Source organism: Carettochelys insculpta, chromosome 4, assembly GCF_033958435.1.
Source record: "Carettochelys insculpta isolate YL-2023 chromosome 4, ASM3395843v1, whole genome shotgun sequence".
Taxonomy (NCBI): Eukaryota; Metazoa; Chordata; order Testudines; family Carettochelyidae; genus Carettochelys; species Carettochelys insculpta.
This window is the reverse complement of record NC_134140.1, coordinates 90,237,826-90,252,065: the sequence shown is the minus strand read 5'-3', so window position 1 is coordinate 90,252,065 and position 14,240 is coordinate 90,237,826. Positions and strand designations below refer to the sequence as shown.

Below are 14,240 nucleotides of genomic sequence, written 5' to 3'. Positions count from 1 at the left end.
TAAAACATGGCTAATGATTTGGGTGCCTACCTTAAAACCCTTCAGTGGGCCTGACTTTGAGGAAGTGCTGAGTATCTACCTTCAGATAATTACGTCCCTTTACAGTCTAAAAATGTATACCCAAAACTAAAGCACTCAAAATTAGTTACCAGTTTTGAAAATCTTGGCACAGTTCTTCTACAGAGTTATACAATTCCAAGTTAGAATAAAGATTACAGTAAACTCTGTTTTAACTAGTATTCAATCAACTGGTACTCTCAAATAGCCAGCATTAACAATAACTGACAGTAGGCACTATCCTGGCACCGAGGTTTCTTCTTTCAGGAGGCTGTGCTGCTCACTGGTGGTGAAGGGAACCCACCCCGCCCCAAGCCATCGATGACGCTTCTCCTGCTTAAGAAGGGGCTGATGCTGGGATGTTAAAATATTATGGATAATAGAGGAGCTGAGACGAGGCTGCTGCATCTGCTGCTCCCCATCTCTCCCTGTGCCTCGGCTGCAGAGGCTCCAGGACTTATCGGCAACTTCCAAGGGTGGGGGTGGGAGGAAGGGTAGAGCACCCCTCCGCCGGGTGCCACCCCCCTCAAGCTGCTGGGGGCTGCTGAACCCCTGCGAGAGAGCGGCAGGATGAGTGGCTGGAGCACAGGGAGCTGTGTGTGAATCCTGGGCTCCTGCAACTTGGCGGGGAGTGTAGAGTGGGCTGTGCAGACAGAGGCAGCACTCCAGGGGCTGGGCTGCTGAGGGCTTCGGGGTGAGGAGCGCTGCCGTAGTGCAGTGTGCTGCAGCTTCTGCGAATGCAGAGGCAGCAGCAGCAAGCTTCACTCACCCAGCAGATGCTCCAGTCTAGCTGTCAGAGAACTGGCAGTGAAGGGATCCCTCTCTCTCTCATCCATATTTTAACATCCAGCAACCTCCTGGCCCCAGGGCTGTGGATATGGAAGAGTTTGCAAAGAGCAAATCTTATTCACTAGACTAGCTACTGTGAATTTATTTCCAGTCATGATTAAACCACCCAAAGGGACAGTTTTATGTTGGTTATGTTCTTGCAGACTCGTATAAACAACTGTCTCTGATGCTTATTTTGGGGCAAAATTAAGATGGAGGTGGAAAAGACAGAGAAAAAGCTGAGTATTTGAAAGTTTGATAAAAAGCTGTTGTCCATGGCAACCAAGTTCTTAAAATGGATCTCTTCTTTCAGCTTTCAATACACAAAGTGTAGCTGTATCCTATTTACAAAGCACAAATTGTGCCTTCTCAGCTGGATCTTTTTTTAAATTGTGCTATGCAAAGATTTAGTTACAATATTTAAATATAAGAGTTCATTACCATCCTCTGGCCACCCTCACCCTGCTAATGTTTAGGTTCTCATTTCCAGACCATTTAAGTACATATATCTTTGTGTCCCAAAAGTAACGGTATTAGCATAGTTCACATTTTGCCTATGATCCTGTCTTGTCCACAACTTGAAGACTGTCTACAGCAATTAAAAACACCCAACAAATTCACCATACACCTACACTCTGTGTAATCATTTACCACAGTATGGAATTGGTGTAAGATACTATGATTCGTGTGTTTAGCATTTTACACCCACAAACTGGTGTCAATGACTACAGAAGTTGGTGAACCAAATTATCTCATTTACTGAAACAAACGCCCAATTAATGCAATATCTAATAGCACCCAACCATTGCTGGTACTGATTTATAAAAATGAACCCAACAGACAGCAAGGCAGTTAGGAATGACTCATGATCCTTCATGTTTGCTCAATTTAACGAAATATTTGTCAGCATAAGAAGTCATTATAAGCTTTTTTCCAGCTGGCATGTGGGGAAAAAGTGAATTTGGGGAGTGAACAGGCTGGGTCAGATTCCCAGAGTGTTCCTCAGCTTTCCCCTCCCACTATAACCTTCCACAGCATTTCAGAGTGGAGACAACACTGGACATACACACCCACCCCTAACCAATAAAGGTCCTCATGAGTGCCATGTAATAAAAAAAGCCTGGTATTCTACATAATAATTCCTCCTCAGCAGTCAGACCTTACAAATTCTCAAGGGGAATATTCAGAGTAGGGCTGAGGTGAGGACAGAGGCCAAGACCCACAGATCAAAGAGGATCTATTTTTTGTCAAAGTACAAGCTGCGTGTCCACTGAACTTACTGCCTGGTACCAGTTCAAAGTGTGGCTTCCCCTCCTCTACAGATATAAGAGTTGCCAGTTTTGCTTCTATCATTTCTCCATCTATAAATCTTCCATAATATGCAGTCTTCTCATCAGGATACACATAGGCTATCTTCTCCCCTGTCATCTCTCCTTCTTCATTCACTTCTCCTACAAGGCTGCCTCCATCCTGAAAGAGCATCCAAAAACGAAATGTCTGTAATTATACGCAGCGCTACCTATAAAAATAAAATGTTGAAGTTCCTCAATGTAATTAACTGATAGAGTTAAAATCTAGTAAAAAAAAAAAAAAAAAAGGAATTGATATAGCCTTGATTAAAAAATAAAACACAATCCAAATTAAGAATATCCACACCCAAAAACAATGTAAAGTGCAAATTAAAACTCAGTTTAGTACCAGGAATAATTCCAATCAACGGAGCTACACCAGAAACAAACTGGTACAAGATCTGTATTAGGCCATCTGTCCTGTGGGACTTTCCTTGCACTTGAAACAAACACTGAGATTTCAAACAAGCAGGAGTAGCAGAGCAAGGCAGCAGCCTAGGGCACTAAAAACCTAACGCACCACAGCCTTGTTGCATTTCACCAAAATCATTCAGTAATAGGAGAGGAGCGTTCGCTTTGTATTCAGCTTTATATATTGCTATGTGATGGTAGATCAGAAGACTTGAGCCGATAATGCATTGTGGATGTATTCTCGAGGTCTGAAAAGTAAGTAGGGCTAAGGTTACACTATGGTTTCTATTTCGGGATACATTTGTGTCCCGAAATAGAAACTGCACAGCCAAACACTGTGCTCAAAATAGCAAGGCTATTGAGGTTTACCAGGAAGCTTGAAATACGCCCTTATTTCGAACCCTAGTGCAGTGTAGCCTTCACCAGGTTTGAAATAAGGTAGCTTGGAATAATTTACGTAACTTGCACACCACAAACTGTGTAAGTTATTTTGGGCTAGCCCGATAGCGCTAGGCTAGGAGTGGAGTAGGAAGGAATGAACAGAAAAAAGAAAATGGAGATAGCGAGAAAAGAACCAGAGGGAAGGCAATAAATCTGGGGGGGAGGGGCTTGAAGAAAACTGGAGAGGTGAAATACCAAAACCCAAGAGAGACTGCCTTGCCAGTTGCAGATTTTGAATCACCACTTCCAGCACTGAGGTCAAAAGAAGTGGCAGGATAAATAAATAAGGTCAACTCACCTGAACAAAGGAAGAGAAAAACAAGAGACTAAAGAGATACGTGCTACTCTTTCTTTTAATACAAGTGTTTCCAAGTAGTATTTGTTTTTCAGATTTTTTTCTTCAGGTAAGACCCCGCCTTCCAGCCACTCTATCTCCTCCCTCCCCTGGTGACAGCTCTCAGCTGCATAAGCCCTTTCCAACTCCTCTTTTGTGCACCACAACCCCATCATTTCAGCATGAGATTCTGATCCTGTACCAGTGTCAGTCCAGGGCTGCCTACAAGAGCTTACCAACTGAACAACAGCAAGCTTAAACAGGTGTAACTCCCAACCAATGGGTGTATTTTGCTCCTTCCATCCCCAAAATTACAGCTCATTTATTTTGTACTAGGCTTCTCCTAAACTTGGCTTAATCCCTGCTAGCAGCAGGAACGCTGTACAGATAGAAACACTGGATTACATACCATCTGGCCTAGTCTTCAAGACAAACCTATCTTTAAACATGGGTATAGTTTTAACAATATTACATGTTTTCTGTTCATACAGGTACAAACCAACCATCTTAGACCATAGTTTGACAAAAGCTACTGTTATTCTTGGAGCAAAAATGGCATTTTAGATCACTTTTCACCCTATATTTCATCCTGACAATTAATGCTAGGCAGACTCTTAGGAATGAACTCTCAAGGACTTTCAGCAGAGGATTCTCATTAAGAAGCTGAAAGTAAAGTACAGTAAACCCTCAAGTTATGCCGGGGTTCTGTTTCTGCATCCCCTGTGTAACTCAAATTTTTGTGCAAGTTGAGGGGAGACTGGTTCCCAGCTCCCTTGGGCTTGCAGAAGCCAGGACACTGACCAGCCCAGCAGGACAGGACTGTTTCCTGGCTCCCAAAGTGGCAGAGAGCTGGGAACCAGGGGGCAGCCTGGTTTCCCTCTCCCTGCCGCTTGCCAGATTCTCAGTTTCCCGGGTCCCACAAGTGGTGGGGAGCCTGGCTCCCAGCTGCCCTCTGCTCCTTGGAGCCAAGAAACTAACCAGGGCTGCTGCCCTGTTCAGTTTCCCAGTTCTGCAAGCGGAGGGGAGCTGCAGGCCAGGCCGCTGCCTGGTTCCCAGGTCCCTGCCAGTCCGGAGACTGGGAAATCACTCCTGTCAGGGATGGCAGCCTGACTCCCAGCTGCTGCCCCTGACAGCAGCTGTTTCCTGTTGGGGGGGGGGGGTGGGCACAAGTCAGGCTGCTGTTCCTGTCAGAAGCGGGGTTAAAAACCACTCCTGTCAGGAATGACAGACTGACTCTTGGCTGCCACTCTTGACGACAAGGAGCAGGAAAGCACTCCTGCTGGGGGCGTCCAGAGTCAGTTTGCCGCCCCACCAGGAGCAGTTTCTTGCTCCTGTCAGAGGCGGCAGTCATGTTACCCCAAGTCACATGCAAATTTGATTGCGCACATCTCGAGGGTTTACTACATGTGATCTTCACAGCCAGGTGCATTTGGTTTTGTTTGTTTTTGCTTTTGGCTTTTTGCTTTTTTGCTTTTATTTGCACTCTGCTCTTTATCTCTGATAACTGCTATTGGTATTTCCCTAGACATCTCAATTGCAGTTTTAGCTGCTACTGTCCAGTGTGTGCATTAGGTAAGTTAAGTTCTTAATTCCTTTGTGAATACAGCGGTCACAGACTAAACAGCTAAATTTGCACTCACGTAATACAGAAGGAGATTACCTCATGCCTAAAGAGAATGCAATCTACAATAAACTCTTTCATATCTGGCAGCCCCAGAACCAAATATTCTGGACAATAGAGAGGCAAACCTAGCAATACATAACACTAAAGAAAAACAAGATTAGATATTAAGAAACAAACAAAAATGTATGCAGAGTACTTTATGCACCAACAACAGCAGTACTGTGCATTGTAAACTTACAATGTGTTTGCTGTATTTATTTGTATTTACTTTCACTGTACTGCATAGAAAACATAACTAAAATTTACTTATGGTTAAAATGCTGGTTGTTTGAGAGTTCTGGATGATAGAATGCCTGGTATGAAAGAGTTTACTATACTAGGTAGATCACTGTATACAGAAGTCTTCTACTCTAACAATGCCTTTCTTTTCCAAACCAAAACTCGTAGGACCTTTGGTGGCATGCTGCATACAAATGTGCTATACATGGTCACTTCCGGCCCTAGTCAGTACTCACTCAAGCCAAATCCTACCGACTGAGTGGTCTGAACAAGAACTGCTGAATGGGGCTATTCACAAGTAAGGCTATATCTTATGCTAGACATAGCAGCTGACAGCTGATACGCTATTTTAGATTTTACACCAATTAGGTAGCTAAAATCGACTTCTGTGCCTATCTTCATGGACGAAGGTCAATGGGCTCGTGAGGAGTTACAGGGAAGTGTCATTTCACACATGTGCAAAACTGAACCCCAGAAGATCGACTCTGAGCAGTCGATCTTCCGCAGTAATGTAGATGTAGGCTAAAAAAAGAAAGAAGGAACACTACTCTCTGTAATTAAGCACATTTAAAAATATTCCATGGAAGAGACATTCCCCGAAGGAAATATCCCAGCATATCCTTGGAGACAAACAACTGGAAACTCTTCATGTTTTCTGGAACTCAGTACTTTTTTCCCTTAAAGAAGTGGTCCTAAGTCAAAATCATGAAGCCAAGTCTAGCACAATGCGCAGCAGCTACGAAGAAGGTTCCTTTACTTGGCCACGTTGTAGCAAGAGATTGCAGTCTACCTGGCTCCTGGGTCCTCTTTTTATTCTCCAATAAAGAAAGCAAAATGTCAAGCTTACCGGGTAATATATCCAACACACTCCATGTCGAATATTATCTTTATATTGCCCTTTGAATATCAATCGTCCATCAATGTCGTATTCCTGGGCAGGTCCACTAAGTTCTCCATCTACGTAAGTGCCATGAAGAACCCCTCCATCCTCATAAGTGTAGAGTCCCTGGCCTTGAAGAGCATCATCGACATAATAGCCTTCCAGTGTGCTGATACAAAGAAAAAGACAAATGGTTGTCCGCCTCTTTTAAACAACACTCCCAGAACTGAACAATATACCCAACACAACCCTCATCCTTCACTTAAAATCTGTGCAGCATATTGCATATAGTTTTAAAAAACTTTTTTCTTTAACACAACAAAACAACAGCAGATGAGGTTTACCAACTACAGCTAACTGGTAAGGGCTGGAGCCGCCTCGCAACCATTGCAGGGTGGGTTTAACCTGTTTATTAATGAAACAAGATTTTACATCCCTAGTCTGTACCAGATTTTCCAGAATCAGTCATTATTTACCCTTTACATATACATATTGTTATTAAAAAGGAATGTGTTTTGCCAAACAATACTCAGAGCATTTCACCAGCAAGTCACTGATTTCACCTAATTTTTCTCTTGCGATGCCTTTAAAAGAGTAACAACAATAATCAGGGCTAGAATATGCTGTAATTTATTTCCTTTTTCAGAAAACAGTGTTGAGAGAAACTAACAACTAGGGATTAAAAAGTTCCTTTTTATAATGTCCCTTTTTACTCGCAAGCTAAAAGTGGCTTCTTAGTTTTTTTTGCTTGGCCTCAAAATATTTAATTAACATATTAGTTTTTAGTTACTTAATGTTGAATGATATAGTCTGCATCATTTATCTTCAAGTGCAATGACATCTATGGTAAAAGCATAACTGTGAATAAAAGACTCAATGTATTTCAGAAGACTTCATATATTTGCTTAATTGTTGTTGGACATGGGCTTCATCATAGTAACTCTTGAGTTTCTGAAGTTTCCCCTCTTTACTTCCACAGAATTTTTTTTCCCCCTGCAAACAAAACACTTTTGCTGACATAATGCCCATAACTGAATATTTCAGATTGCACTATAACTTTAGGGCCATCTGCAAAAGGAAATGAACCTGTTCATTCCAAATGTCAGTTGAAGAAAGGCGAAGGAAAAGCCATTGTGGACAACCATGGTTTGGCTGCTAAGACTGGACAGGGTCAAACTTTTTTCCCCCAGGACAGGACAGGACAGGACAGGACATACAATACAAGCAGAAGATCACCAGTCAATCATGAGCAATTTTCATGATATTTAAAGCCAGGGGTGGGGAACCCCCGGTTCAGGTCTGGACCCAGACCCTGAGGCTCAGGGCTCCTCTCCACAGAATCTGGCCCGTGGTGGTGTGGACAGTTTGGGGCCCCAAGCCTCAGGAAAGCCAGGGCCAGATCTAAACTGTGGACTCTGCCAGGAGCAGGAAGCAGCTCTGGGCTTCGCTGCTGGTCACTGCTGTTCTGCTCAGATGGGGAAAAGCAGGTGAGAATCAATGACCTTGGCAGCTTGCCTGGAGGCTTCCTACTATTGCTCTGAATGCGTGGAATTCTGGCCAATCACAGCAGCAGAAGGCAGTGCCTCAGAGCAAAGAGGAAAGGGCGCAGATTTGTACTTAAAACACTTATGCAGGATCTCGTCCAAGGAGTTAAGGCAAAACACCACATTTGTTGGAAATACATATATCAATCACTACTTCATAGTGCATATGATGTAGTACACCACGCACTCGCTCACACACACAAGCACACTCCACCTTGTTGTTGTTACCAACTAGTTGCTCCCCCTTAACTTCACTGATCAGGTGAATTTGTTGGGCAGGGCTGGCGCGAGGCTTCTGCTGATCTGGAGCACTGCTCCAATATTGACAAGATGAGACCTACGGTGTCTTGCAGGGAGACCTGAGATTTATAGTGCCCTCTCTCTCCTACAGATCCATAGTAATTAGTCAGCCATTAGTTCATGCATATGCAGAATCTGCAGTGCCTTCTCCTGGGTGTTGTCTTAATTCTGCCACACTTCACAGAGGGTGCTTCCAAAACAGATACTTGAGGCTGACTCCAAAGGCCTTCTATTTGTCCAGTCTTCTTTTACTGGGCCCATTTCATAGGCCTTATTGCTCTTGTATCTGGCTTCCAGCCCCCCTCCAACCATTGCAACTGTTGCTGGATGTGCTTGCTTATATGTCTTACGCATTCACACCTCACTCATTCACCAGGACAATCGACTAAGTAAAAGAAGAGAGATCTACTTTGCTATAAAGACATTTTCTTTTCCTTACTTAAATGCAAAAACCTAAATACAAAGTTATAAAAAGTTTCTGTGGAAAAGGACTTAATATTACTGAGATACACAACAAAAGACAAATATAAAGTTTAAGAAAATGAAGGTTATATGGGGAGAGACTTAACAGAGAGGTTGTATGAAGATGATATGCACGCTTATGAAAATGATTATTACAGAGATGTACCTACAGAGTCATGTACATCTGGGGGTACTGCAAAGGTAATGCAAATAGTGCACCTGCATCACCCAGACAGCTCCTGCACCCCCTCTCTCAGACTCCAAACCCAACCCCTCCCTTCCAGAACCTGCACCCAAGCCTTCCCCTCCTGCCCAGAACCTACACCCCAAACCCTCCTGCACCTTTCGTTTCACTTAGATCCACACCCCAGCCTGTCCCTGCATCCCTCCCTGTAGATCCCCTCCTCTTTCCTATGCACCCCCACAGAATCCCCCACCCACAGCCTCCTCCTGAACCCCACTCTGGCCAAGATCACCCAGCATCAGCCCACTCCTGCACCCTCCCTCCCACCCACCCCCCGTAACTCATAGCTGGGGGCCACATCAGTGAGGTTTATTTTTGGCTTTTCACTTCTGTGGCCCCGAACTGATTTATCTACATGTCAGTGGCCCCGATCCAAAAAAGGCTCCCCGTGCCTGGTTCTAAGCATTTCCCTTGCTTGTTTCTAGCTCTGGTGAAAATAAGCTTCAGAAATCTCCCTGGTAAATGAACAGCCAAAGTACGCCTGAATTCTAAGAAGGTAAGCTCCTTGGGAAGAAGTCACCTTCACATCGTGTCAAGCACATTTTCAGCAGTTATTACAATGAATTAAAATGTTAAAAGCTCCAGGTTACTGGAGAGGCTGTTTCTCTCCCCCACAACTCATTTCTTCCACACACCAACTTAAGTCTCTGGCTTTTCTGTTTACAGCTTAAAAATGCCAACCCCCTACCATTCCTCTCTGTGCTCAGCAGTGCCTCAAGCTTTCCCAATTCTAATAATTCCCAAACAGGCTTCAAACTTACCCTTTTGCAATCCATTTCTCAGTAGAGGTTGTACCCCACTCATCTGGCACCCTCGGGACCTGAGTGGTGCTAGACAAGAGGATTTACAGAGGGGAGGTCAGGCCAGCTGCCTGGAGGTGGGGGACCACCTCCTGCAGGGCTCTTCACCCCAATTCCAGCAGACGTCTCCGCAGCTGGCAACTGGGGGGGGCTGCTGAATCTCCCGTCCACCTGGTTCTCACAGCTGCAGCTGCCGGTGGGGTTCTTTGCCCCAGCCAGCTTCTAGCTGTGGGGTTGCCTGGGTCCCTGCTGCCTCTGGCTCCTGAACTCAGCCAGTTCCCAGCCATGGGGCTGCCAGGTCTCCCCCCGACCCCCCAGCCAGAGTTCCTGCAGCTGGTGCTGCCCTCAAGGCTCTGTGGGGCTGAGGATGGCTGCCCTCTGGTCCAGCAACATCCTTTGGCCTGTCGGATGAGGGATGTTGCTAGCTGAGAGTTTGAACCTGCCAGTTCAGAAAATCGCTCTAGTTCCATGGAGAGCAACAGCTGTAATTCAATGATACCCAAATATTTTCTGCTCACAGTGATCATGCTACTGATTTTTCAAAATGCTCTCAAAGATTAGTGTGAAAGTTGAAGCACCCAATACATAATGTTGAGTGTCCTAGAGTTGACATTTCAACTCCCAAGGCTTTCAGCCGAATGATGATCCCCTCACTTCTTAAAAATAGCAGCAGAGGACAACAGTGCTGACACTGAGGCTGGGTCTACATGGCACGGCTTTCCCGGCAGGTCCGTGCTAATGAGCAGCCTCAAAATTGCAAATGGCTGCTCATTAGCATGGTCCCGCAGCTCATTAGCATAACCACTTGAGAGCTCAGTCTTGGCAGATGTGGGGGTGCCAGCAGTAAAGAGGCCATGTGGATGTGCCCCTGCTGGCAAAAGCTCCTCTGTCACCAGACCTTTATCCTCAAATGTTTGAGGCATAAGGGACTGGCAACAGAGGGGGGTTCAGCTGGCAGAGGCACGTCCACACGGCCTCTGCACTCCCGGCAACTCCTTCTGCCGACACTGAACTCTCCCAGGGCTATGGTAATGAGCTTTGGGAGTATGCAAATGGAAGGCCATTTGCAATCCCAAGAAGCTCATTTTTGCATAGGTCTGCCAGCAGCAGTGCTGGGGGGAGCACCGTGTAGACATAGCCTGAGTGAAACAGGTTACTTTTTGCTAATTAGTCAAGTCCTGGTTTGGACTATTTTATTCCCTCCTCCAAAAATAAAAAAAACAAACCTGAGAACATGTGTAATGTTGCATAAGGACCCTGTCTATTTCTGAACAGTAGGGCTACAGTTTAGTTGTCAGCCTTCACTGGCAGGACTGCAATTGGAACTGGCTATGGAGGAAACCAGTGGTTTTTTTTTTTGTAAAAACCAAAAAAAGAAGAGCTGGCTCCCCACTACAGGGCTGCTGGGGTCCCCCCTCCAACACTGGCCAGAGATCTCAAGGCTGGGGCTGCTGAGGTGCCAGTACACCATACAGGCACATATTAGAACAAAAAAGCCCCAGAGGAAATATATCTGGACTAAGCCAAAAAGAATTAATTTGTGCTAAAGCACAAGAAAATGTAAGAGATGAGGTGTTTGGGGAGCTATGACAGAGAGAGTTGAACTCTGATGGATAGTGTGAGCAGGGAAAATGACAGTTTTGATTTAGCCAGGGGAGGAGAAAATCTGGTGCAATTCCTCCTTTAACAGAAGATAAATCCTTAAGGAAAGAAAGAAAAAGATCAGCATTCTTGCCCTGCCCTCCCCACCTCCCAGATATTTACACCATGAACTTTTTGCATGCAGCATCCTTTTCGGTTAGCTATCCCAGAACAGTGAGGCAAACTGATGTACCATCAAAACCAAACAGCAGTCTCTAGCACTTTAACAAAATAATGTACAGCAAACCCTCGAGATACGGGTGTGTCTTGGGTTAATGCGACTGTCGTCCCTGACTGGCGTGGAGCAACTGCTCCTGTCGGGGCGGCAGCCTGACTCCTGGCTGTCACCCCTGAGAGGGGCAGTTTTCCGGTCCTTGGAGCGGCCAGGAGCTGGGAACCTGGTGGAAGCTTGGCTCCCAGCTCCCATCCACTTGCGGAGCCAGGAAACTGACCAAGGCTGCTGCCCTTGTCAGTTTCCCAGCTCTGCAAGGGGAGGGAAGCCAGGAGCCAGGCTACTGCCTGGTTCCTATCTCCCCACCCTTGCAGGACCCGGGAAACTGACCAGCTCATGGTCCCCTAGTGGCGGGAAGCTGGGAACCAAACAGCAGCCTGGTTCCTGTCTCCCTGCCGCTTGTGGGACCCAGGAAACACATGTTCAGTTTCCCAGCTGCAGCCTGGTTCCCATTTCCCCTCAACTTGTGCAAAAATTTGAGTTATGCGGGGGTTGAAGGAATGGGGTTTGGTTAGAGGAGAGGTGGGGGGGGGGGGGCCTGGGTGTGGGGAAAGGGAAGGGCATTGTCCCTCATACGCATTCTGAAAATCTGGGACTCCTACTTGGGTCTTGTCCGGGGAGGCAACTCGGGTCCTGCACGGGGTGGCGGTGGGGGGCAGTTAAGCTGCTAGGGGGTGGCTTGGGCCCCATTCAGGGCAGATAAGCCACAGTGGATGGGAGCTTGAGTTCCACCACTGTTTTTGCTGGAAAAAAAGCACTGACTATAGTCATACTGAATTGCAAGAATCCTTCTGAGCTCCTTTTGCCTCAACATCAGATACAGACGCAGTCTTCCTGATGCACCTCTACCAACAGCCTGAGAGACTGTTCCACCCTGTTAACCAGAGAAGGGTGTCCAGCAGTTATCGTTGTTTGACTAATCATTAAATTATATTCATGTATATTCATATATTCTCCCATGTATACATTACAGGTTATTATTATAACATTCTATTGTCTACCCTGGCAGCACTTGAGTCAAGTCTGCTTTAACTAAGCTCAAACCTGCATGGGTCCTACCTGCATTACAGAAAACCGTTTTAAAATACATACACTGACGATTTTGTTTATTTTGGTTTTAGCAGTCACCAAAAATATACAGGAGCTGTTTTGTTCTTCCAAATAACTTAATGCTCATAAAAGGAGCTGGACTGGCAACTCTGTGGAAGCACAAGAGGCATGGCATAAACACTGATAGCCCAAGCTTCCCAATGCACCCCTACTTGCATACTGTTATTTGGAAGAACCACTCTAGGAGTAAAAACAGTAGCTCAGTTTCCATATCTAGACAACCTCTGGCCTCTCTGCTGACGCTTCCAGCAAGTATTACATTTACTCTGACACATCAAATCTCATTTAACGTATGCCAGCCGCTAGTAACATTTTTCAGTTACTCCCAACAGGACTTGAAGTAGTCAATTGCTAACAACAAATAAGGTTTCCCTACTGAGCATGGATGCCCAGGAAATCCATTTCTGTATAAAATTATTCTTTAGAAAAATAAGGTTACGGCCCTCATGGATGACAAAAACTCTGCCGTTGGAACTACATGTAAAATACTGCCATGCTGCATTTCCGTGTTGGCCGACAGGCAGTTCCAATACCTTTGGTGCTGCTCAGAACTTGGCCAAGCACAAGCAGACTGGAATTAACAAAACTGTGGAATCCATTTCACCACCACTATTCATAACACTACATGCAGCTGCAAAAATCAAGAATCCTGTCATTCTGTATATCAGCTGTTTCTTCTGAGGAACTAACTGAGCCATAGCACAGAGTTACTATACCCAATTTGCTGGAATCCTTTTTTTTTTAAAAAAAAAGGTGGTGAGGAGCAGTAAAGCAAGAGACTTTCCAGTTTCTTACAAATGAGGAAACTAACATGATTCTACCAGTACCACTCCCATGGAAAACAGTAGCAATTGTAAGTGCATTTCTGAAAAAACAAAAAAAAAAGTCAGGTCATAAATCATTTTACAAGTTCACAGAGCTGATGATAGGAACCATATTTAACTCACTACATTATTTAACCACTAGACCACAAAGTGTCCACTAAACTAACTTCAGGACTAATTGCATTGTAAGCTCTTCTGTGCAGAGACGCTGGCTTTCTACATCTTTGTATGGGCTCAACAACGTAGGGCCAAAATCTCAAATGGAGCCTGTTAGGCTTGTCATAATACAAAAACCCCACCAAACCAACCTGGAAAATAGTTGTTGGCAGGTTTTTAAACAACCACATAGGGAGTTAAAAATCAAAAGGCTTTATTCAAGTCTTGAATTAATTTAAAGCTTGAATATTAAAAAGGACCACAGTGACTTGACTCTTATATTAAGAAGCACTCCTGGGGTCACTCCATTATTTTCAGACTTCACAAACAGATCCAGACACTGGCTGTTGCTCCAGCCAGCACATAATGGAGAAACAGTCAACTAAGTTCTGATGGGAAAGCAGCTGCCAGAACTAAGAACACAAATATCTGACCTTCCCACCCCCAAATTAGTTACATACCAGTGTAAACAGGAGAAAAAACAATGGAAAAAGAGCATACAGCCAGTACCTACCTTCCATCAAAAAAGAAAAACTTGCCACGGCCGTTCTTTTCTCCATGTACAAAGTTTCCCTCAAATCTGTCTGTGGACGAATAGGTGACTGTGCAGAACCCGTGTGGCAACCCGTCATCATCCAGCAGTCCTTAATAAAAAAAAATAGCAAAACTATCAGACTAGCTATGCAATCACATATAATAACCAGCACACATATCCCTTCTAGAT

The 14,240-nt window shown here is 44.9% G+C and overlaps 1 protein-coding gene across 1 annotated transcript in view; it reads right to left on the bottom strand.

Moving 5' to 3' along the window:
• The window catches only part of SETD7 (SET domain containing 7, histone lysine methyltransferase), a 37,899-nt gene that overhangs the window by 10,220 nt on the left and 13,439 nt on the right, over positions 1-14,240 (bottom strand). The window contains exons 2-4 of the mRNA XM_074993284.1: positions 14,031-14,160; positions 6,171-6,372; positions 2,166-2,355 (exon numbers count right to left, since the gene is read on the bottom strand). Of these exons, the coding sequence (XP_074849385.1) occupies positions 2,166-2,355; positions 6,171-6,372; positions 14,031-14,160 (522 nt within the window). The remainder of the gene's footprint in view (positions 1-2,165; positions 2,356-6,170; positions 6,373-14,030; positions 14,161-14,240) is intronic.